Source organism: Echiichthys vipera (genome assembly GCF_963691815.1).
Source record: "Echiichthys vipera genome assembly, chromosome: 12".
NCBI classification, from domain to species: Eukaryota; Metazoa; Chordata; class Actinopteri; order Perciformes; family Trachinidae; genus Echiichthys; species Echiichthys vipera.
Window position 1 is genome coordinate 14,659,775 of NC_139837.1, and position 27,072 is coordinate 14,686,846.

The 27,072-nt window shown below is 39.9% G+C and overlaps 3 protein-coding genes across 3 annotated transcripts in view; all 3 read left to right on the forward strand.

Moving 5' to 3' along the window:
• Nucleotides 1–953: 953 nt before the first annotated feature.
• Nucleotides 954–3,010, forward strand: LOC310955039 (phenylethanolamine N-methyltransferase-like; the record flags this gene model as incomplete). Its single annotated transcript, XM_083924763.1, has 3 exons — nucleotides 954–1,125; nucleotides 2,152–2,362; nucleotides 2,459–3,010. The coding sequence occupies 3 exons, from the start codon at nucleotides 954–956 to the stop codon at nucleotides 2,895–2,897; spliced, it is 822 nt and encodes a 273-aa protein (XP_083780889.1). The 3' UTR covers nucleotides 2,898–3,010.
• A 1,470-nt stretch (nucleotides 3,011–4,480) lies between these two features.
• Nucleotides 4,481–15,609, forward strand: ivd (isovaleryl-CoA dehydrogenase). Its single transcript, XM_083924859.1, has 12 exons — nucleotides 4,481–4,721; nucleotides 6,500–6,589; nucleotides 6,772–6,823; nucleotides 6,927–7,096; nucleotides 7,188–7,281; nucleotides 9,931–10,061; nucleotides 10,201–10,297; nucleotides 10,488–10,581; nucleotides 12,529–12,610; nucleotides 12,781–12,885; nucleotides 13,473–13,545; nucleotides 14,543–15,609. The coding sequence occupies exons 1-12, from the start codon at nucleotides 4,590–4,592 to the stop codon at nucleotides 14,674–14,676; spliced, it is 1,254 nt and encodes a 417-aa protein (XP_083780985.1). The 5' UTR covers nucleotides 4,481–4,589; the 3' UTR covers nucleotides 14,677–15,609.
• Nucleotides 15,610–19,527: 3,918 nt separating this feature from the next.
• bahd1 (bromo adjacent homology domain containing 1) overlaps nucleotides 19,528–27,072 on the forward strand; it is a 46,420-nt gene continuing 38,875 nt past the window's right edge. Inside the window, 1 exon segment of the mRNA XM_083923817.1 lies at nucleotides 19,528–19,977. The gene's annotated coding sequence lies outside the window, so the exon portion shown is untranslated.

Sequence of the window (27,072 nt, forward strand, 5' to 3'; positions counted from 1 at the left end):
AAGTATTTGTGTCGTTATTAACCAGGAGGTGACGCTCCTGTGCGTTTTCCTGCGGAAGGCTCTTAATCTTAATCTCTTGGCAAGAAACAGTCCGCGCTGAAAGAAAAGATGGCGTGAAACTGGATTATGAATCCAGTCACTGCCACTATGGTGACTCGGCAATCATGACATAAAGACATTTTAAAGGTAAAACGTGTTTCCACCCGCATTACTGTACATGAGCCAGTTCTCCTGTGACGTAAGCATTTATTTTGATCAGATTAGGCTGCATGGTAAATTTAAACATGTCAGAGAGTACATAGGCGGATGTAGTTGTTTTTCACAGTGATGGGGGCTACTCAGACAGTAAAACTAGAAATACCATATAGTATGAGAATAGCCTGTCCATTACAAATAAAAGCCCTGAATTCAAAATGTCACTTATGTAAAAGAAGTATTATCAAAATGTACTACCTAAATTATCAAAAGTAAAATTATGCTGAATGGCTTCTTCAATAGTTAGATATTATTATGGAATATTATATTATTTTTTTCATCACCAACAAATACTCGTAAAAGCCTTTTAATATATGTCAAATTGCATGAAGCCAATCTTAGATACTACTGGGTGGATTGGTAGCACAGTACTGCATCACATATTATCAGTATATCATATTTGGATGTAAACAGTAACTAGTAACTGCATGTGTCAAATCAATGTAGTGCTGTGAAAAGTACATTATTTATCTAATCTATGTAGTGGAGTAGAAGTATAAAGTGGCATAAGAAAGGAAATACCCCAGTAAAGTACATGTACGTCTAAATAAATAAATGTATTTCATTGCATTCCACCACTGGTTTTACACACTGCAGCATCCTGTAAGATATATGATGCTGTGATCAAACAGGTGACGTGGAGTCTGTGAGGGTTTATATGTGAGGGTATTGAAGTTGGGCACAGTCAACAAGTGAAGATGGGCGAGAAAGGTAAAGAGGATGGAGTGGCAGCCATGGCAGCCTGCTACCAGGGCTTTGACCCTGTGGCCTATCTGCAGTACAACTACGTTCCACCGCGGGCCGACTTTAAGAGGCAGGACAGCATTGTGCCGTGGAAACTGGGATGCCTGCACAGAGCTTTCACTGAAGGTCAGACAAAAGTGTAAACTTTCCAAAACTGATGTAGAAATTTAATCTAAGTTTAATCTACGCATTCACATATAACAGACCCGTCCTCTGACACACATGCATCGTGTGTTACTGTTAAAGGCCAACACAAATTTGCAAATTTGATCTCTTCTTGCTGACTATTTTTTCGAATGTATGAAATACAGTTTTATGTTTTTGATGTGTTTTTACATATACAAATAGAAAATCTGCAGTCCCTTAAAATATGCCTGAGTTGTGTAATCTAATCAAAGTGAAGATTCAAGTCTGCTTTGTTCACTGTTAGTAAAGTTGAGCTTGCCTAACCGGCAGTTTATCTTTAGCTTGATAGGCACTGCGTTACACAAAGTAAGCTTATATATGAAGTAGATGTATGTACTGGTACAAAGGGGGGGTTTGTTAAGTGAACCTATTAAAATACCTAAAATAATAAGAATATAATATTACTGGGTTTATAATAAAATGGTTATAAAGAGCATGGCAAAAAGAAGTATTCAGAGAAGTTAAATTATGACTAGAATAGTTCAAGAGGGTCAAATTGTGTTGGCGTTCCCTGTTTAATCCCTCAGGTTTTTAAGTAGTAGATTTCAAGGCAACATCATGGGCTCTGGAGCCCCAAGACGTGTACAAGCAGAGACAGAAACCTCGCTACCCCGTCTCCAACAGAAGAGCAGGGGCGCTGATAAAGGTTGTTGTTTTTGTGTGTGCAAAAACCCTGACCACAACCCGTAACGGTCGCCCGAGCTGGTAATCCACCTCGCTGACTTTAGCACTGAGACAAGGTGAATATTGGGTGTGTTGTAAATGCAAATATTTGAAGACAGAATGCCAGTCGTATTGTCTTTGGGCAGAGTTTGTTTAAAACTAGATTAGTGGTGTAACATAGAGGCAACACCTTTAGAAGGATGCTTGGATCAAACAGGGAAATAACACATTTAAGATATGTTCCTCTTCATTCAGTCAAATTATGGAGTCTAATCTCCTGCCGCTCTATTCCATTCCTCCCAGGTGATGTGAGTGGTGAGCTGCTGGTGGACATTGGTTCAGGTCCCACCCTGTACCAGGTGCTGAGTGGCTGTGAGGTTTTCAACAAGGTGATCATGACAGACTTCCTGGAGGTCAATCGGCAGGAGCTGAGGCGCTGGCTCAGAGACGAAGGAGGCTGTGGCCTGGACTGGACACCGTACCTGCAGCACGTCTGCAAGCTGGAGGGACGACAGTATGACCACATTACTTTTAACAATGGTGTATTCATTCAGTATCATACCTTTTCTTCCTTCTTCAGTATTTGATTTGGTGATTTTGTGTCAATTAGGCCCTCAGCGTGGACAGAGAAAGCGGCTCAGCTTCGTAAAGTCGTCTCTGACGTCCTCCCTGTTGATGTGCACCGCCCTCAGCCTCTTGACCCTGGTGCTTTTCCATCAGAGGGGGCCGACTGTCTGGTGTCCTGCTTTTGCCTGGAGAGCGTCAGCCCTGACCTGGCTGCCTTCACCAGAGCCCTGGGCCACATTAAGGGACTCCTGCGACCCGGCGGACACCTTCTTCTCATCGGAGCCCTGGGAGAGAGTTTCTATTTTGGTGGGCCAGGAGTAAAGATCCCTGTGGTCCCGCTGAATGAAGCCCAGGTGTGTGCCAGTCTGAAGGAGACCGGCTTCAGTCTGATCAGGCTGGAGATTTACACACTGCCTCAGGATATTAGGGTGGGGGTGGACGATGTGAGTGGAGTGTTTTTTGCAAAGGCAAGGAAGGAGTAAAGGGATAGCAAGGGGACTATTAAGCTTGGGTAGATAAAGAATTTTAGTATGCCATATATACTACCACGAAGTTCAAAAATGTCTCTATTGTCTCCACAATAAATCTTACAGTCTGCTCCCAAGTCTCGCTTCATTTCTTTAACTTTCGTGCATATCCAATGTGGAAATTCTCAGGAAATCATATTCATTTTTCTATTCTTTTCAGTTCTCAAATAAAAAAGTAAAAAAGCTGTATTGGCAGCCAGAATGTCATTTATATCCCTTCTAAAGAGAAAGCAAGTACACATTTCCAGTTAAAATTACCAAATAAATATATCAGGCATCCTGTAAGCTTTCTTTCATAAAAATGATACATGTCTACGCCTCCTTTCCTGACTAAAATGGGATCTTCCCCATCTTCTCTTTCCACGTTCAACTCACTTTCATGCACGAATGCAGTCCTACATTCTGTACATGCACACATGATGCATTAGCATGTTTTAACTTTTCTCTATCTCCATCACAGCCCTGTCTTTGTTCCCTCTGGACAGATGGCTTTACTAATGCACAGATTATATACAAAATAGATGGATTGGTAGAAAAAAAGCATAGCTGGAGGCGTCTATATGCAAATAAATCAAGAAGACGTATGACAATGATAGCCAGATTAAATATAGAAGAATAACAACACTGACAGCCTATACCAGCCTGTAAAACCAGATATGCATTGCAACGCATGAGGTAAAATAATGTTATGGTGTGTTATAAACATCATAATGGATTCTGCATTGTGAAAATACAGTAACCTACCTTGTGTGCCATAAGGCCATTTAATTTTTTTTTTAATGCCAAAAAGAAAGTCTAGTTTTAAGGCCTTTTTTGTTATGGTTTCGTAACTACTTATGTGTTGCACATTCCTACGTTTATTACTTACGTACAAGCATATTATTATTATAGTATTGTTGTATGACCTTCATTATCATATGCACTATACATATTTTTTGCTTCTGTAATAATATGATATTGTAAAGTCGGGGCAGGACTATATAAGCACTATGCTTCTGTCTGCTGCTTCTCCAACGCATACAATTGTTTTGATCTTTGATGGAGTCGATAAGAATTGATTCAGCTGTTTCGGTTTTATCTTTGTGATTTAGTTTCTTGTTTTGTTGCTGTTGATAAATAAACAAATCTTATTAAACAAAAAAAACTGCACCGCACTGGAAAGAACGGGGCCCAAAAAGAAACACAAAATACAGTAGCTTAATGTCTCACTTTAATTAACTTTTACCAGATGAATCAGTTCTTAAAACTTTGCAATTCTGCTGCAACTCTCAGTTCTTTTAAATCAAGATTGAAGACTTTTTTGTTTGACACCGCCTACCAGTAAATAATTTTAACTGCTTGTACTGCACTTTAACTTCTTACTTTTATTCATTTTATTTGAATGTCATTATAAATTTGATTTAAATGCTCTGTGTGAAGAACTTTGAAGCCCTTTGCTGTTGAACTGTGCTCTCTGATCTACTGCTGATACACACCCCGGTCCAGTAGGTGGCGGTAATGCAGAAAGAGAAAGAGGAGGTGACCCCTGTGTGGTTGACGTCTGTGGTCCTGGTAAATAGTGGCGGAGTGATCTTTGTCTCACTTTGTCTCTGCAGAGGGGTTTATTTCTCTCTTTGTTTTACCTGTCGGTCTACGAGCACTAGCACCATGTTTGCCGTCAGAAACGCTCTCCGCCTCGGCTCCAGGTTGTCCATCCCCGCGGTGGCGAAGAGGGGATGCGCCAGTGGTGGCATCCCGGTGGACGACGTGGTGAACGGACTCACTGACGACCAGATACAGGTCAGTAAGTTCACTTGGCTGCGTTGGCAGTAAAATACACAACCCTAGGCTCACGTTAAAGCTAAAGTACCGTATGGTTTAAGACGTTTTACGGACAAAGGCAGACGGTTATTTAACAACGTTTTTGCACATGACGTAATGACGTAACGAGTCCTTGGTGTTAGCTGACCCAGCTAAGCTAACACCACTTACCAAACTTGTTTCGCACTCGTTAACTACTTAATGTTTGTTTATATTATCTGTTCGTCCCCGTTTTAAGCACTAAAGCAAACTGAACTTATATAGCGCCTCAAGGGGGCATCGCTTTAAGCCTAACGAGCTTTATTTACTACTATTAGCCCCGCTAGCTATGACGCTGCCAGCTAACGTTACGTCATAGTAATGGACATCTACTCAAGACTGAAAAGTCTTTGATAAATGCTTTCACATTCAGATGTATCATAGCAAGGTGACAGCAGGTCAGTGATACTTAGCACCGTGTGTGAGTATAAGAGAGACTGGCCACTGCCTGGGAGGGAGGCAGGGGGTGGGGTTCATATGGAGGATTTGATTGGGTGTAAGTGGCTGTCCTCAAACCCTGGGTATAACCTATGTCCATGGGTACAAACCTAACCCTTAGTGAACTACATTCTGCATTTTTGTGAAATATGTTAGAATAGAGAGCTTCAACAGGGGGTCCTCAACGTCACTGCAGGGGTCCCCCAATTTTTCAAAAATATGTCTGAAAATATTAGCAAAGATAATTTTGACAAAAAATAAATAAATACATTTACACAACCTTGATGAGAGGCTTATAGGCAAGGTAGGCACTAAGGTAGACATGCAGAGATACATTTGAGCTGAAGGATTCAGTGTGCTTTCCAAATGTCTGTTTAACATTAACATACATGATGTATACTTATATGATTAATTCATAATCATCATTGTAATATCTTAGTTGTAAGTGTGGCTCCGTCTATGCCTTGTTACTGCCCACTTAAACCATAGTCTGAGCATATAGTTGACGCGTGCTTCAATAAAACTCCATAATCCATGTTCTTCGTTTTTACCGTTTTTGTTTTTAACAAAGAATACATCAGCAAAGCGTTTACATGGAGAAATGTAGCAGACGACAAACAAAAACTAGTTTTTCAGGCTCCATAGCTTCTGACAAACAAAACATTCACAGATAGCCTGATTTACTTATTTACTAATCAAACCCAGGGCTGGTGGCAGCTACAATTGGTTGAAATCATCACACTGTAATAATAATAATAATACATTTTATTTGTATTGTGCTTTACATTCAACAATCTCAAAAACAACTACTTGTTAATAAAGCTTTCATACCAGAAAATGTAAAGTAAAAAGTTATCTCTAAATGGCTTTGACATATTTGTATTGTATGCACCATAAAATAAACTGTGTATAAACCTTTTACAAGATGTAAACATGAACATTGTAAATGTATCCTAGTTTATTTCCTGTTGCAGTGTATGTGAATGACATCAGCTGGCAGGAAGTTACCAAGGAACGCGGCTGTTGCCTAGCAATAGAATTCCAGCTAAGGGGTCCTTGGCCTAAAAAACGTTGAAGACCCCAGATCTAGAACATTCACCTGTACACTTGCTAAAGATAAACAGTGAAGCTAATCAATGTTTCAGTCTGCCATGCAGGCACATGAAGACGAGATGAGAACTACGGCAGCCTATTCGTTCTTCAGTACTTTTAATAAAAGTTATAACATATGTGATTTAGTTGCTTTAAAGTCTGTTGTTTGTTTTGTGTCTTTTGCACAGCTCAGGCAGACCGTTCGTAAATTCTGTGCAGAGAAGCTTGCGCCTCAAGCTGACGAGATCGACAAGACCAATGCATTTCCAGGGATGCGGGTGAGTTGAAACGCTCCAATGTACACCGTACCTGTATTTTACTGATTGAGTTGAATAGTTACTGATGAATACTGATGTAATGTATCTCACTTGAAAGTTGTGTATGTCCACATGTAAATTTACCATCAAGCCTGGAGTAGGATTTCTGTCTTGGTAACATATTGCATCCGTCTCTCCACAAGGAATTTTGGAAAGACATGGGGGAGATGGGACTCCTTGGGATAACTGCTCCAGGTAAGACCAGATATTTAGACGACGTTACATTATAGCTACTCATAGGAAACTGGTCTTCTCATTTATTGTAGTGTTTTAATTTGCTCTCTTCATCTGTTTTCAGAGGAGTATGGGGGCACAGGATTGGGCTACCTCGATCATGTCATTGTGATGGAGGAAATGTCGCGAGTATCAGCAGCCATTGCTCTCAGTTACGGCGCCCACTCTAACCTCTGTGTCAACCAGATGGTACGCCACGGCAACGAGAAACAGAAGGAGAAGTACATGCCAAAGGTCAGTGCCGAAATGCTTTACATTATAAACCGTTTTACAAACTTGGATGGATCAAATTATTCGTTCTCATCACGGCCTTTCCTGTTGCCAGTTAATGACAGGAGAGCACGTAGGAGCCCTGGCTATGAGTGAGCCCAATGCTGGCTCTGATGTTGTATCTATGAAACTCAGAGCCAAGAAGCAAGGTAGGACCCCCTCTGCATTAGTGTTAATAGTTAATCTATATTGTGCTTTTTCTATATTTTTTTTGTAAAGTCTTCTATTCATTTTTGTAGTTTTTATACAGTTGTATATAGTTTTTATTTCCTACTTTTTTCTGTTTATCAGTACTTATTTTTTTCTTTGTGCTGCTGCAATACTTGACACCTTATCTCTCAAGTGATATATTTATACCCACGTATGCATGCAGTGTGTGTTTAACATCTAATATGTATTGCCATCAAATAGTACTAGCTATGCTTTGGTTGCTCTGCTGCTTATCAGGAACTAGGGCGCACTCACACTGTCCTTCCGCACCGGGCCAAAACCGGTGACAAGGGACAAGTACCCTAAAGCCCAGGGCGCTGTGCGGAAGGACAGTGTGAGTGCGCCCTTAGTTATTTCCTGGGGACTGTACTGATTCAGGGTTTGACAAAAACACTGCTGGCATTTAGCACTGTTCACACTGAATATTACATTCACCAAGTGACACAAGACAGCAGGAAAGCAAAAAGTTACAGTTTGTCCTGTGAGTACACAGACTTGTCCTCTGCCAGTCTTTTCTTTGCTGTGTATGTATTTAAGCCAACATCATCTCATCTCGCACGTCTCTGACAAGCTATGTAGCCTGATCAGATAACTATTTAGGCTGTTCATTTTTCAGCCTGGTAAAGGGTTCAGACAAGAGCGCCCTCTCTTCCACAGCGTATAGAGGGTTAATAAGTTCCAAATCCCTTTACTGTACTGCTAACATTTGTTGTAAACCTTCATGTTGGATATTTTTTGGAGTCTTGCTTCCGTCTTGACTCAGCCCAACTCAACTCAACCGTCTGAATTCGCTCCACGGCAAAGTCAGGCCATTCAGGACTGCCGGGCGGGTTTTTTTTAGATGCGACGTAGTGGAGAAACCACTGTAACGGCTCGCATCGAGGAAGCAGACGCCATCATTGATGCTGCTATTTCATCCGTGTTGTCCAAGTGAATATTTCTTTTTTAAGCTCTGAAGGCTTTTGTTGGTGGAAACGATGTCAGCTGTTCTGTTTGGCTTTTTCCTGCGTCGCTCTCATCAGCGTCACAGGTTGGTTTCGATGTGAGTGGTTGAAGTAGCACGTCAATAGAGATGACGGACAAGTGGTTTATCTGATCATATGCAAGGATTTTTGATAAGGCCCAGCCTCATGAAATCGCTTCCCAGTCAAGCGATCCCAGATGGATAAGGGAAGCCAGGCGGAATGAGATTCATCTGGCAGGAGTCAGGTTAAATAAACTATCATGGAGAGTAGTGTCTGTATGCAGTGAAACTAAGATCTCTAGAGTTGGATTTAAACATTTTACAAGTTTTGGAACTGCACATTGGCACATAGAAGAGTATTAGGTTTGGCTGATTCTGCTCAGCAGAGACCAGCACTTTGTATTTTGTCCAAATATTAGGCTTAAAGCACCTTAAAAGCCAAATGCCAATGCAAACAAAAGTGTGCATGCCTTTAAGTGACAATGTGAAAGAGGTCACTCATTGAATCTACAGCTCCCCTGGACTTTACAGAGCTTTAGACTGAGTTTCAGCAGGGTCTTTAGCTGTCTGGCCCACAACTTTACTATTAGTTCACTTCCACTGCTCACTGCTTTTTTCAGCAAGAAAGCTCTAAAACTCACTGCGCACTACCTGCTCAACATCAAACTTCAGACAAACGCAGTAAGAGACAAAACCGTGAACATATTGGAGCATTTAGCAACTAAAGAGCCTGATATTTCCCTCAGGAAATGGTAGAGACCAAAAACAGAGCTAACAGAGAGTGAATATTGGTTGGTTCACCGGGTGGCCAAAGCACAACTCCAGATGAATGATAATGTTGTTTCATAACTGCTGGGTGTGTAAATAAGAAACTGCTAACAAGCCTGGTATAACAACTTAATAGGTGATTGTTTGTTTTGCAACTTGTTTCTGCTGCTCCCAAGTGGCCACAAATATCAGTTACAGCAGGTTTAAAGGCAGAAAGACGTGAAGAGAAGTGGCACAAAATGATATGAAATGAAGATGAAGATATTATCGCTGTCCTTTTAAATTTCCCAAATAACTAACAATATAAAATCAGAAGATTTAAAGGTACATGTTTACAACAATGAAAATTTAGTTATGAGCTCTCACAAATGCACCACTGAGTGAGAGAGACATTTCAGAGTGCCATCAGCTCAAGGGTGTGATCGCTTTGTGGCTGCACCTTCCTTCATGCCTTGTAAATTGTAAATGTCTTTGTTGGTTGTAAGTTTAATGATTAGTGTTTGATTTATACTGGTTTTACCAGAGAGACAGAGATGGTTCCAACCATAGACCTTTTTAATCGAATTCCATTGCTAGGCAACAGCGTTGGTCCTTGTTAATTTCCTGTCAGCTGATGTCATTCACAGCAACAGGAATCAAACTTGGACACACTTAGAATGTTTATGTTTACAACTTTGAAAAGGCCTATAAAGTAACTACAATCACAGCCCTGCCGTCACACCGTCTCTTGTCACCTATGGTTAACATTTCAAGAGTTTACCATGTATCCAGACATATGGTTTTAAAATCTCAATGCTGCAGTGTGTCCCTTTTTTAGCTCCACTTCATTTGTATTATGACTTGTGTTTTTCTACAGGTGACTACTATATTCTGAATGGCAACAAGTTCTGGATCACAAATGGGCCGGATGCCGATGTCCTTATTGTTTATGCAAAGACAGATCCTGAAGCACATCAAAGGGGCATCACAGCTTTCATTGTTGAAAAGGTAAATCCAGTCAAGTTGTTCTGTCTCACTTTTGGCTCAGGGGGTGTGGTGTGTTTACATGTGATAAAATACACAATTATGCAAAAGGACCATGAATCACTGCGACTAAAATACATTTGTGCACGTTTGTGTTTTGTAGGGAATGCCTGGATTCTCTACAGCACAGAAGCTCGACAAACTCGGCATGAGGGGCTCCAACACCTGTGAGCTGATCTTTGAAGACTGCAAAATCCCAGGTGTGTGTTTAATTGCACACGCCATATGTTAATTTGTGTAAAACAGGAGGGTCCATAGATCTTTTTTTTGTTGTATGTCTTGGGTCATTTCTGTGTATGTGTGTTGTGCGATCCTTTTAATCCGATTTTCTTGTATCATGCAGGTTTTTAATTTACTTTGCTTGACTGTTTGTCTGCTTGTTCCTTGTAGAGAAGAACATCCTTGGTCCGTTGAACAAAGGCGTTTATGTGATGATGAGCGGCTTAGATCTGGAAAGGCTGGTGCTTGCATCAGGACCTATTGGGTGAGTTCATATCAGTAATAAGCTTGAATTGAAACTGTTTAAGATTGTAATCACATTTTATTTATTTTTATTTAATCAAGCAGTCTCATTGAGATTAACATCTCTTCTCAAGATCAACAGAACAGAAACAATACACCTATACAATAATTAAAAACTGTTAAAAGAATCATAAGAAACATCCAACCATAAAGCTTTAAACTCTCCAAGGGGAAAGCCAGACTTTGGCTTGAGGGGAGTTTGCAGTTTATTTCATTTAAACGGTGCATAGTAGTTTGGGAGGTTTTAAGGTTATTACCAGATGGTGTACTGTGGGTACTAGAGTCACATGAGAGAAGAGGAGTTTGAAAGCTGCAACTGTACGGTTTTATAAATTAATAACATAAGATGGCTATTTATTTAGTGTAAGGAGGTCCATCTGACTGTCTTATACAATGATGAATATGAATTTGTGATAAAGCGTAAAGCACTATAATACACAGGGTTTAACAGTGGAAGTGTTAACAGAATTTCACCATAATCAAGTACAGACGTGAAGGTTGACCGCACAATAGTTCTGCAGTTTTCAGGAAGATGAAATGTAAATAATGTAAATAAAATGTGATATGCTGGGGTTCATCTTCGTGTAGCCACTGTTTTGCATAGTGTTGTTATTTTCCTGAATCCAGTCCACATACTCACTTATATTTATTACCCTAAGTAATTGTTTATCAATCTGACCTTTTGGCTTTGAATATAAGATGAGATGAGATAAAATGAGATAAGCCTTTATTGATCCCCAGAGGGGAAATTCAGTTATTGCAGCAGCACAAGAACATAAATAAATAGAGAAGAATAAAGAGTAAAAAAGAAACAATCAGAGGTATATACAATTAAAACAAGTATAGAAGCACAAATAGAAACTATGAAAGAGCACTTAAAGACAAAAATGACAAGGTCAAAGTGGTTCGATTAACAGCAACAGGATCATCAAATTTATTATATGTAATCACAGAACTAATATATAATTTTGATTAAGTAATGGTACTTAGTGTTTGTCTATCTAATCTGCATGTTGAAGTGTTCTTGGGCAAGATACTAAACCCCAAATGGCATCGGTGTATGAATGAGAAATAGATCGAATACTGGAGAGCAGATTACAGCTTCAGCCATCAGTGAATGAATGAATGAACAAATGAATGTGTGTGTGAATGTGGCATGTTGTGTAAAGTGCTTTGAGTGGTCTTAGGGATAGAAAGGCGCTTTAACAATGGAAACCCCTTTTGGAAAAGAGAGATTTTTGTTGTCATTCATATCTTATTCTTTCTAGTAGGTATTTACAATACAGTACAAGGAGAAATGTAGTGATATAGTAATAGATATAATATAGTAGGAAAACAAAACATCAATATAATATTAGTTATTATATATTCCTATATAATATAAAGGAGGAGTACAATGTAAACATTTTTATCTAGTATGATGTATAGCAACATATTTGTATCAGTCCCACACCATATTGTACCTCATAGCTCTGCTGCAGGTCTTTTTGTTGAGGAAATCATTTGAATATAAACTCTACTTCCGTGACAGACTTTGTAGACTGCCAAAAAAACAACTAGTGACACACATTTAGTTTTTTTCAGATGTGTGGAGTTAACATTTATCTACACGATCCTAGACTGAGAATTGAAACAGTATTGCTTTGTTTCAAGTGTTTATCAAATGAAATGTTTTAATACTGGCAACAGAAAAGCAGTTAACAACAACATGATCGCTGGACAAACTCACATCACTGACATTAAAAAAAATCAGCTGCTGAGAACAATAAGTCCAGAGGAAGTACATGACAGACATCACAATGAATGTTTTCTTTCACCTTTTTGTTTTTGGCATCTGGCAGTTTCCATCATGTGAGCTGTTAAATATCCTATTATAAGAGAAGTCTTAAACATTATTATTACATTTCAGCATCATGCAGTCAGTTTTGGACTATGCTGTTCCCTACCTGCACATCAGAGAAGCTTTCGGACAGAAGATTGGACACTTTCAGGTTCGACCTTCACTCTTCACTTTATACTTATATACTAGAGTTTGAAAAGTTACTGTAAATATGCTTTTTAAAATGTAATACCTCCAGTGTGAAGCTGGCAGCTGTAGAATTTCAAACTGTAAGTTGATTGAAGGAAATTAACATAACACTTTATTTTAATCTGTTTGCAGCTAATGCAAGGCAAGATGGCTGACATGTACACCAGGCTGAGCTCCTGTCGACAGTATGTGTACAATGTGGCCCGGGCTTGTGACAAAGGACACTTCAGTGCAATGGTGAGAGGATTTTTGTTTTTATCTACTCCTGCAGCACACTGTTTAGACAAAGATTATTCCACTTCAATCTGAACCATTTTAAAAATGTGTTTGGAGCATATATTTACGCATTTGTATGGTTCTTTCTTTCTTTAAACTTCTGTAAATATGTAAATGCATCTCCTTGAACAGTTTTAAATACAGTTCATTCTAGACCTTACAACTTGAAATAGCACGTTTAATAGGGTTTAATGCCGACACACTACATGCTATTTGCAATATTTCCAACTTGTTTTGTCAAGTAGTCAAAACTTCAAATAACTGTTGATCTAAAGAGAATCTCATCAGTGACCTGTAACATCCTAATGTAAGAGATAATATTTATCTCATGTTGTGTCATCGTGCCATTATGTATTGTTGTAAAATAATCTTTAATTGATTCTATTTTTGCACAAAAAACTGTTTTAAAATGCCTCAAACCCTAAGAAGAATGAAAAAATGTAATTCTGTTGTCACTCCCTAAGTCAGCATCTTATTTTACGGCTTTCTGCGTTAGTTCCTCCCCCCACCACTGCACACATTGACCGTGTGGACCGTTGTCATTGCAGGACTGTGCTGGAGTGATCCTGTATTGTGCGGAGAACGCCACTCAGGTTGCTTTGGATGGCATTCAGTGTTTGGGTAAGTGCCAAGAAACTGAAACTGAACCTTCAATATAAAATCGACACCGTACTTTCCAGTGGGAATTCATTTATTTAAATCAGGAGAATCTATTTTAGGGACGAAATAAAACCTTTGCTGATGCAACATCAAGATCAAATTCTGATGAAGACTTCAGCTTTTTTTTTGACTTTCCGTTTCTGGGTGGATTTCGGTCGCTGCTGTGAAGGTGGTGTGATGTTAACATCATTGAGCTGGAAGCAGCGCTCTACAGGTGCAGCTCATTTGGTTAATAAATAGCATGTCGGCTAGTTAGTGGCTGCTGTGGTGATAAGAGAGGGGAAGCTTACTCAACTGCATACTGTGTGAACATGCAGGGAGTTACATCTTCAATGTTAAACATGTAGTTAAAGTAGAAATGCACTGTAAATAGACTGTATAGAAGCTAAGAGGTGTGGCTGAGTGAAAGTAATTCATTTTAATAAGCTTAATTTTTGTGAGAATGTTTGACAGACATGAACTGCTTTCTAGACATGTTACATGCAGTGTTTTGGGAATTTTCTTCATTTGCATGCTTATAAAGAATTTGCCTCTGTTCAGGTGAAATTGCCTTCTGCCATAAAGTTTGTTTTTTTACCAGTAAATGCCCTTATTTAATAGTATTGTACACAGAATGGGATCATTTATGCATTACCATGTCAGGTTAATTAAGTGTGAATGGTTTTCGTTCATGTTTTTTTCTTTTTTAAATCTGATTCATATTGTAGTTGGCTAACTTTACTTTACTTAAAATCCCGCCAATTTTTGTGTTAAGTAGTAAAATACATGTATATAGATTTGGCTTTTGATAAGAAGTATGATTTGTAAAATATACTTATGGTTAAAAATAATACACATTTGTTTTTGAGCCATGCAGCAGCAGACAAAGATGTTACTAGCTGTGTGTGCATTTCATTTTTTTTTTTTTTATTATGGGGACTCTAAAGCAAACTAACTTGTCTGCGCCGCTTGTCAACAGGTGGGAATGGCTACATCAACGACTACCCCATGGGGCGATTCTTGCGTGATGCAAAGCTGTATGAAATCGGCGCAGGCACAAGTGAAGTCCGCCGGCTCATTATTGGACGAGCATTCAACTCCATGTACAAATAATCAGAACGGAGAAATGGCAATCGCTAAAGACTGTCTGAGTGGTTTGCCGTGGATGAACACAGTTACTCACACCCAGGGCCTTATACTGTAGAAACTGCTGCTGTTAGGATGGTGTTGGATCCCCACATGTTTCAGAATCATTGTCGATTAATCTATCAATTATTTTCTCGATTAATGGATTAGTTGTCTGATCTAAAAAATGTAGTAAAAATGTCGATCAGTGTTTCCCAAAGCCCCAAGATAAGTTTTGTCCGCAAATTAAAGATGTTCAGTTTACTGTCATAGAGGAGTAAAGAAACCAGAAAATATTCATATTTAAGAAGCTGGAATCAAAGACATTTAAAAAAAAGGTTTGCTACTAGCTACATACAGTTCATCGATTAAGAGATCAATCTTTGATGCTTGATTAAATAAGTTGAGACATTTTTTGTCAGATCAGTTTAACCGTAGTTTGAATTGCATTGATTTGATAACGAATGAAAAGGAAATAAAGCGAAAGAACTGTAAGTACTGAGCCTAATGAATAGGTTGTATTTTTCTTTCTGATGTTCTGCTGCCTTGATAAACACGGAGAACATGACTTTGTCCAGGTCATTTTGTTTTATAAGAAATGGGTATTGCATCTTTTTATATACATATAACTGGCATTTCATGCTTTCAATGTAAACTGATAACCTTTTCTGATCAATAAGGAAAAAAATATCCATGTCTGAGGATTCTGTTGTAGAGAATTAGAGAATTAGCATTAAAATAAACAGTTAGTCCATTTTTTGGAGCCAACCTATTCCACTGTTGTATACTGTCTGCACAGTCCCACTGGAGGAACACTCCTTAACATTTATCTTCTCTTCTCCAAAGGACTAATTGTGATGTACAGAGTGAAAATGTATGAAAATGATGTAGTTTTGTTTGCCATAAATAAATAGAAATGTTTTATTTATTTCTGGACTTTGTGTCAGTTTCCTGAAGGATTGCATTTAGAAAAAGAGAAAAACATTGTAAAGGACACATACGTGTTTATGTAACCCCTCTGCACCAGCTGAACACACAGGCAGCTCCTTGTTTCTGGAAAAGCCAAAGAGGAGACAGTGCTTCAGACAATGATTGAACTATCCCAGTGCATTTGAATAATACATGTTTCAGGGTAGATGTTCCCTTTTCAGAAGATACATTAGTATTTCTAACACACTGAGATGTTAGTAAGAATTTGGATTGAATATTTCCTCTTAAAAATCCATGATGCGTGAGTGTAAATGATAACATAAAAAACAAATATCTTTAATATAGATGTGATCTGCAAAATGTGCTGCAGTATCAAAAGTAATCATGCTGCAAGGGTTTTATTATTATTGATGCATCAAAGGTCCCACACTATGCTCCATTTCCAGATTCATTCTTGTGGGTTTCTCCTGAAAGATGTTTTCACGCTTTAATGTTTAAAAAACACATTATTTTTTCTCATACTGTCCGTTTGAATACACTTGTATTCACTTTCTGTCTGATATGTTCATTTTTAATGAATGTCTCTTTAAGTTCCCCTTCCAAAAAAGCCCATTTGGCTCTGATGGGTCAGTGTCTCCGGGTCTTCTGCATCAGTGTTGTGTGATCTTTATCATTTAGGAAGTATTTTTATGTTGTAGTTTGCCAGAATGTAGAGAATTGCAAGTACCCTTTTTTACGTTTGATCCCATTTTGGATGTAAAATCTTACCTGCAAAGTAAGTTAATAATTATAGCTATCAGGAGATGTATTAAGATAACTATATAATATTCCCTGACATGTATTGTAGTACAAGTTTAAAGTGACACTAAGTGGAAATATAAATGGAGTATAAGCAGGCTACTTACTTTACTCTGAGTTTTTAGTTAAATGGTTGCCGCTGATGCTTGATAGTAAATTCTGAGGAGAACCAGCAAGTTAGTTCGCAGTTAATGCAAGAAATCACATACGAACGCACTAATGTGATTTTCAAAATTGCAAAATCCAAACTACATAGTTGTGCTGAGGTGGATGTTCAAGCAAAGGCAGCAAAACAATAATCCATGTGTGTAAAATGTAATAACTAATGATCAAACAGACCGATGTTCCTCATTATCATCTCCTCTCTCTTTGAAAGTGACCTCAAGGGAAATACCAAATGTATCTGTTTACACGTGTGAAGACCCGCGATGTTCTCAGAGACAATCAATCAAACTATTTCTACGAGTCTCCTGTCTTCAAATAACAGGTGGCCCATTCTCCCTTTTAAAAGCACAGTGACAAGATGAGGGATGACGGTTTACTTAAGACATTATGGTGCATCTGCGGCTCAGCAGTCACTTTATACACAACTGTTTTTTAAAGAATGTATTTTCTTGCAAATAGAACGTTATGATGCTTGTTTTTTTTTATTAGCCTAATTTTTAATGAGATTAAGTCTGAAGCATGCTAATAAAGAGTTTATAAGTTGTCACCAGCTGCTTTCTAAATGGTTTATCATCATCGAATGCTTTGCAGATCAGTAATAGGTGATTCTAATGTGAATTTAAGGTACCAGATCTTTGCGAAGGAAGCTGCTGTGTAACTTCTGTCGGTGGAGTGTGCTTTGTCTTTTCAGCTGTTTGGGTCTTTATGAAGCAGGAAGGACCCCTCCCTTCAGAGGTGAGGTGCAAACTGAATGCCTTATTGTCAAGTCACCATTTCCCTCTTTACAATAAGCATCTGGAGCTAATGTTCATGCAGTGGCGGATTAAGGTGGTTATGGGCACCTAGGCTACCGTTTGTTTGGGCCCCCCACATTATTGATAAAGCTTTATGAGACCCCCCCCGCTAGAACAGAAGAAGAGTCTGCAACCTTGTAAAATCCTGTCAATTTAGGAAGTTCCGCTTCGTCATTGTGTTTTTCTTTTTCATGCTCCGCTATCACATTTCCTTTCTGACATTTTGCCGCTGTACTTTCTAGTAACAGTAAGTGTCGTACCATTTAACAACAAAACTGACCTTATGAACCCGGCCACATGATTGGGCAAATGTGTCCCATATCTATCCAATCAGCGACTTCTTTTTTTTAAATGTTTCTAAAGGTCCTAATAGGAGGCATTTTCCCCCAGTGTACTAAATTAAAAAAAAGATAGTCTGGCCAATCCAGGGCCCCTGCACACCTGGGGCCCCTCGGCTTCAGCCACGGCCAGCCTGTGCATTAATCCACCTCTGTGTAATTAAGTTCATCATAAATGTTTGTTGGATGCTGTTTAACCTTCTTTATAAAGGTTGGTTACCATTACAATGGCTTTAATAACGGTTAACAAATAATTTACTTAAGAAAAGCTTTATAGGTCAGTTATAAGCCAATAACTTTTGGGTTTTTCAGTGGTAAAAATTCCCTTTCAGTTGTTGGATCTTTTGACTACTTGGATCTATATCCACTTTTTAACAATCTATCATTTCATAACACTTTAAATATGACTTGATGGCTTGTTATAAAGAGAGAAAACCATATTCTTTTATGGATCGATTACGAACATTTACTCTTACCAAAGGCTTAACACAGGACAAAAGGGTTTCCACAACCTGGCATCCCCCAAAGTTGTTCCTGTGTTAACCGATCAGTAAAGCATCATTAAAGGATTTATTAGCATTGTTTAAGCAATTACTTTCAGTTTATAAACCCTATTTAAACTGTGGGGGAAGATAATTAAAATCCGTTTAGAGTATGCTATAAGTAGTCGGGAGTTGGAACTTGTATGCAAACGTGTGTTATATCAGAACCTGTTTCAATCATGTTACGTGCCAGTCAGATTATTTGTATTGCAGCGGTCTCCAGTTTGAGATGCATATGATTTTCTTTTTTTATTTAACTGTTTTTTATTTAAGTTTGTTTTAGTTTGTTGAACTAAGCTGCAGGGAAATCAGGACGAGACAGTTTACAAACGTAAGTTAAGGCCCACCTTCTGCATTTAAACTGTCTAAGAGAAGAGAAGAGAAGAGAAGAGAAGAGAAGAGAAGAGAAGAGAAGAGAAGAGAAGAGAAGAGAAGAGAAGAGAAGAGAAGATATTCCTTTATTAATGTCATTGTCATAGTGTCATGATTACAGCAGCAAAGTGGATAGCAAACATAGAAGAAGAACCAATAATAAACAATAAATTGTAAAAAAAAGAAGAAAATAAATATAAAATATAAGAATAACGGGAACAATATATACAATATTTGTAAACATTGTATATACAGTAAATAACAGTTTTGTTTTCAAAATTACTATACAAAAATGTACTATGAATGTAAAAGTGTATTCTTGTTATTGTACAAAACAATGTAAGAATGTCAAAATCTCAGTTTACATAACATAAAATGAAACTGTAGAACATGACTTAAAATTAATTAAAATGTAGATTATTTTTTGCATAGTAGCAATGAGTATGCGACCACCTTCCCCTTCACAACTGTGTCGGATGAAAACAGAAAGTCACATAAGAGATAAAGTGCTCCACATCAGTGCTCCGGGAGGCACCGTGCAGTCACATGTCAGAGCAGGTTTTGGTCATGAGCCAGAGCTGACAACCCACAGATCCTTCATTCAGGGCCCAGCTCCCCCCACCGGTCCGGGCTGCTGCCAGGGTTAATACAAGTGTCAAAAGAACAGGGCTTAAAGACATTAACTAGGTGAAAGCCATCTGTCAGCCACAGCGGGTCTGCTGCCGGGGCCGGGGGACGGTGTCATGTGGACGGCGCGTCCGTGGCCCTTTAAGAAACTCCATGTTTTCGCTACATGATGCGTCAACATAAAAAAGCGGATGATGCTGTTATGTAAAAACACGCTGAAGTGAGCCGTAGTTTGCGGGGAGCTCGCTGAATGCTTAGCACGCCTCACTTCGTCTTCTTTTACAAGCATCGTGGTTGTAAAGTGGAACCGACTGCTCATTTTTACGCGTAGCGCACGGAGCTGTAGTTTTGGAGCGGAGAGAGAGAGAGAGAGAAAAAAAGGCTTCAGCAGATCAACTCACCATGAGCCCTCTACTCTGTTTTCCTCCTTCACTCGCGGGAAGCGTACACCTGACGCATCACTCTCTCGCCCTGTGGAAGTGATCCCCTTTCTCAAAAATCGGGTTATTTTTCAGTCTGCGGAGCGGTTAAGACGGACTTCAACTCTTATCGCGTCTCGGGCAAAACTGAAAGTGTCAGGACAGGAGAGGATCGAGCTCCGGGGTCGGAGTAATGTGTCAGCGGATAAACAGATCCGTCCTTCTCGGTGGTGATCTGGAAACCAGAGAGGAAACTTTTGGAGATCTCTGTTACTTCTCGCTCCACTTGAGCATCGTCTAAACGGTGAGTATAGACCCGGAGCCTCGGCTCGGACTCCTCCGGCTTCGTGATCGCAGAAAATGTCACTCGAGCAGCTTCTGTTGGGAGTCGAGTTCGAGGCTCGACCCCGCCGCGGGGGGTTTGCGTTTGTGGAGGTTTTTCCGTCCCATTTTTAAAGGTTGTTTGAAGGAGATGAAACGTGTTTTTCACAGGAAAACACAGCATATACTGGTTGTTACTTCTGGTTTAGTGCTCGAGCCCAAAATCCACTGCTTCCAAATGTGGATATTTGCTGCTTTATCAAAATAAACTCAATATATTTGGCTTTTGGACTCATTCCCCTCTACTTTATTGTATTTGTTTTATGCTTAACTGTAGGCTATTTGTCACAGGGAAATAGTTTTTACACATTAACACTCAAACGTATATGAAATCGATTAAAAAGGCTCTTCCTTAACCAGATACAACATTCAAATGTTGCAATGGTCAGTTAATGCTTCAATGATAATAATCCAATTATAGAATGTATGATAATGTGTGCATACGTGCATACTCAATACTTTCAGTACTTTTTGCAGATTTTCACAGCCTTTAATAAAATGCACACAGATGTTTGTCTGTGCCCAGGGGCCTTTGTTTTCTAGTGGTCCATGCTCTGATATGGATGGATCACTTTTGAGGACAATCCAATGTTTCAGGATAATGTTTCTGAGGAGAATATGCATCAGAGAAAGTGGTCCTTGAGACACTAGTAGCTGTAGTGGATGTGCTAGAAAATGCTCTCACATTTCCTGCCATTATTGGCCAATATTATGGAATATATATGGAATTTTACAGATGAGCTGTTTTGTGGTTTACTCTCCGCTCTTATAGAAGTGTGTTTCTGCTTAAAGGTCTGCGATATATTGTAGTCTTAGCAGTGCTGCTGTTTCCTTTGTAGTGTTACATCTATAAAGTGAATACTGTATTTATATATTTCAGAAAATCAATTGGCTCTGCTCTGTTACCTCTCCAGTTCTAGTTTGACTATATATGCTATATATAGATATATGTCTTTGTCCGTTTTCACTCTGATGAAGACACACTACTGTTGGAATGTAAGTCTGTAAATCAATCGCTTTTTCCCATCCCTGGAACTGAGAAGGACCTGATTCAGCTGCTTGAGGATGCACCTACGTATTTTTACTGGAGTGTTTTCACACAGTGGTATTTGGTACTTTTACTTAAGATACAGCATCTGAATATGGCTTCCACCACTGCTGGATGGAAAAAAAAGACATCAGCTTGGGCTCTGAGTATTTGTTATGGACATCTTTCACTTCTTCTGACATCTTATAGATTATGCGATTGCTTAATCAATAAAATAATAAGCAGATTAATCACGTATGAAAGGAGTTGTGAGTTGCAGCCCTGTTTGGATTAAAGACCATCTAATTTGTGGAGCTGCAAAAGACTGTTGAAACGTACATGCTCTGACATGACCGGGGTTACAATGCATGACGTACAAGTTGCCCAGTGAGTTCCTCAGTATAATGGTGTTTGTAAAGCCTCTTGTGGACAGAAAAGTCTGACAATAGAGCTTCAGCTCTGGAGGTCGTGGTAGATTTGTGTCTAGTCAGTTCTCTGCAGCCTACTTTGACAGGCCTGTCATAGCAGCATGTTGAATAGAGGTGCAGTAGCCACACGTGAGCCACAAAGCTGGATATCAATCCGGGACATAATCCCATTATTTCCAAAGAAGTGTCCTGTTGTGTCAAGAGATAGACAGAGGGAGGAGGAGGAGGAGGAGGAGGAGGAGGAGGAGGCGGCGGAGGCGGAGGAGGAGGGGAGGGGGGCATGCCTCCTGTCACCCAAACACACTGTCCTCTCTGCTGTCCCAAAGGAGACAAATACTTCCTGTTCAGATACAGGCCACATGTGCTCAGAAGAAAGCCCAGCAGAAAATGTAATAGAATAGGTGTTAGCATATATTCCTATTTTAAACATGCTTGCAAATCAAATGCATGAACATCTATTTTAGGAAGTGAAAACAACATCTCATCCGGTATGAATGCCTTTATTGTTCATGAAGTCGCATTGGAAAAGTACACAGACATGTCCCCTTTTTTCCAAAACACTAGTCATAGTCACACCGCTGTGCCCCGCAGAAGGATGTTAAAAATGATCTTACAGGAACTTAACATACTTGTTTTGGATGCTATTTCGTAAAAGCTACCTTTTGTCTTAAAGAGTTTTACCCATAGGTTTAACCTCTTGCAGTCAGTTGATACTTAACTTGCTTCATTTTTTCAGCAGATTCAGCTGCAAGTCAGTCATAGTATATTATTTAATTTGGTCATGTCCATGTGGCTGCTCGACTGTAAATCATTGGGAAACCTGCTTATTTTAAATGCAGAGAATCTCAAATGGCCAAGCTGATGGCGTTAAAGGGGTAGTTCAGATTCTTTTCAAGTGGGGTTGTATGAGGTACTTATCCATACCTGGATCTCCACACCAGACATCTGACCAGTCCCAGCCTGGTCAGATGCGTAAATGAACTGATGAAGCTTCTTGGATGAGAGGTGAAACGTCTTCCTAGACAATTAACCAAGTCCAGTTGCTTTTGACTTAAATTTCTTTGGGGAGAACAATGACCTGGACAAATGAGAATATTCACAGGCTTACTGCTGTATTTTAGCCACATAAAAGGTGGTCCTGCGAAACATATCATTATCAATCAAATTGTATGCTGTATTTAGAATAGTATGATAAAATATAATATGTAATACCACTTTGACTTGCCATGAAACAGCCCTGTCAATCCCTGTCAAGTTGACAGGAACTGAAGTCGTTCTATGTCACGTTGCTGGTTGACCGCTGCCTCCATTGGTTAGTTTGTTTTTATGTTTGATGGGATAGGAACTAACAAAACTAGCAAACAAATTAACTGATGAAGGCTGCGGTCTACAAGCAACTTCTGTGTTTTTTGAGGTGAAATGACCGTCTTTGTGTCTTTGTCAATGAAGTCTGGTGGCTTTGATGAGAGCACAGATAGCGGTTCCAGCTAACTCAGAGATTCTCTTTCTTCAAGGGAGCTGGCAGGGAAAACACTGTTTGACTAAGTCCAACTGAATCGGACAGTTGGACCCCCCCCCCCCCCCCCCCCCAGATAATGTCCATAATTTCAGGTTTGCAGTGCATGTGTGAAAGGGGCTGTAGTGAGGACATTTCAAGATCAGTTGGTGAAGCAGGACCCAGTTTAAGGCCCTTATTTTGTCCTGTATTGTGTTTTCTTAATCAAAAAAATTATATACACATGTTCATTAAAAATCAGTCCAAACTACTGTATTCACTTACTTGTGCGTGCAAAAAGATTTCCTGCAATTTGAAATTATTCCTGTATATTCAGGTGCACTCGCTGTCTGTTTTACCTCAAAATGACACGGGTTAGATAATCTAACTAAACGGCTGACTGCGTTACCACCTGCCAGACTTTTGTTGGTTACTTTTGTTGCAAAGTGTTTCCAGATTTCACAGTTTACAGTTTACAATGACCCAAGTTTTAAAACTGAATTATGCTTTGCGACTACCATATCATTTACAGAATTCGTACTTGTGTGTTTCATAATGCTAACTAGTTTCCGCAGTTGGATCTTGATCTTGATCTGATGTTTGAATATTTATCTGGTTTGAATCTTGAGTGTCTCAGGGTTAGCCAAGCTGTGCTGGAGCCTGCACTCCTCTAAAAGCCATTAGCCACCCCCCTCTCTCTCTCCCTCTCTCCCAGTCTCTCTTTCTCTGACTCACCCTGGCAAAATGCCCGAGACACAGCTGTGAAAATTACAGGTCTGTTTCATGGAAACATAGGAGAAGAGGAGGCAGCGTTGGTGGGGAGGGTAGCAGAAACAGAGCAGAGACACAGCCCGGGCGTCAGCTGTTGGCCGGCCCACAGCTGCAGTGGATGTGGAGCTTTCAGAGCCGGGGTCTCGCTCACTTCTCACACACACTGGGATTGTGTACATAGTGTGTGTGTGTGTATGTGTGTGTGGAGGGGGGATATTAAAGCCTGTTTGGCTGAGTCCGAACAGAACAGAAGCCCTTACTGTGACTGACAAACGTCAGGCTCCTTCAGTGAAAAGCACATGGCACCAAGCGTCCGACAGTTTGGCAGATGCTAAAAGCATGACTGAGGGCCTGGCAGGTGGGCAGGCGGGCGGTCGCCCCTCCTCTCTCCTTCCTCCGCTGGGTTTGAAAATCCAGCGACAGGCCTCCTCTATCAGAGAGTCATTGTTCATGATGATGATGACGACAATTTCTCTCTGTCTCCATCCTCTTTGCTATCTCAATCCATCACTATCTTGCCAACCCCCCCGCCCACCCTTAACCTTCTCTCACACTTTCTCTTAATTTTTCTTCTCCCTCGTTCTCGTCTGCGCGCTCCGAAAGTCTGTGTCAAACTATGTATCTATGAGGAGCTGTCAGGCGAAGAAGAGCAGGATGAATGTGAAAAAATTGCCCCTCTGATTTCTACTAAGTTTGACTTTTTTCTCTTGCTATGATGAGACGTGAGGTGTAAGACTCCCTCTCCTCTTTACCCCCCACTCCTTTGCGGTGCTTTGCTTCGATCTTTGCTTTTTTTGAATTCACCTTTCATCACTATCTCCCTCTCTATCTGGCTCTTTTTTTCCTCCTCTCTTCTCCCTCTTTGCCAGACAGTCTGGCATCATGCCCCATCTCTTTGAAGAGGAACAGTAGAAGGAGATAATTACACTTCCTGTCCTGTATCTGCTCTGTAGTGCTGAACTGTCATCTCTACATCTGTAGGCTACATGCTGCTGAAGCAGAGAAATAACAGCTTACTACCTGCTCCGTTGTGTAGCAAATGTATCGTTTCCAACATTTACATATAGTTAGTTGTGTGTTAAGTCACACAAATTTAGCAATCATCTTCAGAATATAGACTCCCAGCTAATTCTGCACCATTATGTCTCAGGTCTTTCAGCGCTTAAACATTATTTTGCACCACGTCAACTACAATCCCCTACAATCATGTAGTTTATTATCTATTTATCAGTTGGGATTATGTGCAACATTCCCACAGATTAGATTTTCTTGTATTCTCTTAGGGTGGCACGGGGGTGTGGTGGTGAGCACTGTCGCCTCATAGCAAGAGGGCTCCTGGTTCGAATCCCTTCTGTGTGTTCTCCCCGTGTCTGCGTGGGTTTTCTCCAGGTTCTCCGGTTTCCTCCCATAATCCAAAGACATGCATGTGTTAGGTTAATTGATGACTCTAAATTGCCCGTAGGTGTGAATGGTTAATTGTCTCTATGTGCCCTGTGATAGACTGGCATCCTGTCCAGGGTGAACCCCGCCTCACGCCCAATGTCAGCTGGGATTGGCTCCAGCCGATCTTCCGATAGGGACAAGTGGTTGAAGATGGATGGATGTATTCTCTTGTTTCTACATTTCTACATTTTTCAATATTCTCCCTTCATAAAGTGTCTAAACCTACACAAACAATATATTGTTTTGAACCACATTGTTGCTGACATCCATGCATGACGCAAACACTGCTCGCAGATATTCATTAGAAAACCTTGGTCAACATGCACAGCATTCAGCCAGTTGTATGACAATGACAAGTCACTGCAGTGGTTAGAAGGGATAAGGCCTCTTGGATGACTTCACTTGATTACATGTGTACCGTATGAATCATCACATTGAAAAAGTGTTCCGCTTTAACGTCAGATCGCTGAGCACTTCCTCACTTCCTCTCCCACTGTCTATAGTGAAATTGACAGTAAACAGTTTTGCCTTGCATTAATAAGCATGTGCAGAACATTTACAACAGGTGTGATGCTGGCCAGCCTGTGCATTAATCCGCCTCTGATTGTGAGGCATAGGCAAAGTTGTGAAAACAACACTTACATATCGTTGTTTAAGTAGATATGGTGAATGTGTTCACAAACAGTTGCTTATCTGGTCTTTTAAATCGTGACATAACGCCCTTTCAAAGTACTATTTACGGGTCCAAGCTTGTCCAAGCCTTGTATTTCTATAATGCCGCAGTGCTGTGTTCCCTGTTGTTTGAAGAGACCTACCTAGAATTGTCATTTTGACACTTTCCTACCGAGGAAAATGTGTCTCACAGAACACAGAAGTGATCGAAATAGGTTCACAGGTTCGGTCGTCGATTTTTGTTCTGTTCAACAGAGTGTTTGGACCCAGACATAGTATTTTGATAGGGTGAGACTTAAAGACCGCACATTCAACAGTTACGGCACAACACAGCATTCTTTTGGAGTCTTGTTTCTGGCCATCGGATTAATGTAATAACCAATATTCACTCTATTTTAGCTCTGTCCTCTACAAACTCCTGAGGGAAATACCCAGCTCTTTATTAGCTAAATGCTCAGCTGTATTTCACTCAGGAGAAATTTTCATTTAAAGTGCGCAAATAAGTTATTAAATGGTGCACAATAAAGCTAGAACTGAGTCTTTAGCTATTAGACCCCATCGAGAGATTTAAAGGCGTAGTGATAACGTGTTTAGAACAGCAGGAATATTCCCTCTGGCGTTTAGACACTGGCGGTGGTAGTGAACAGACTGATGATGGGATGTGGAGCTGGGCTCTGGAAGCGATGAAGACTGGAGGTAAATGGGCTGGAGAAGAGGCGCATTGGTTTGTACTGAACAGCAGAGAGGAGAGAAGCTTTAAAGTTTGACAGCAACGATATGATTGGCTTCAGGAGAATGTGGCAAAATCTGGTTAACTTAACTGAACGCCCACAGTCGGGCTGAGAGAGAGAGAGAGAGAGACAGAGAAATATGTGAACAAATGAGAGTGTAAAGAGTCTTCCTGACTGAACTGTCACTCGATTCCCCAGTCACTAACTTTGTCTGGCTGTCATTTGGTGCTGGGCAAGTAGTGTAAAGTGGGTTTTTAGAGCTTTTTAAAAATGAAAACGGCTACGTATTGCCAAAAACGAAGCTATGCAAGCGACGAGAGTGAATCAAAACAGTAAAGTTGTTGACCCTTAACAATGAGCTAAAACTTGTTATAAAGCTCCCTAAAACTCACTTGATACATTGCTATTATTGTCTATTTAAGGATTACTAACGTTAGCTGACATAAGCCGG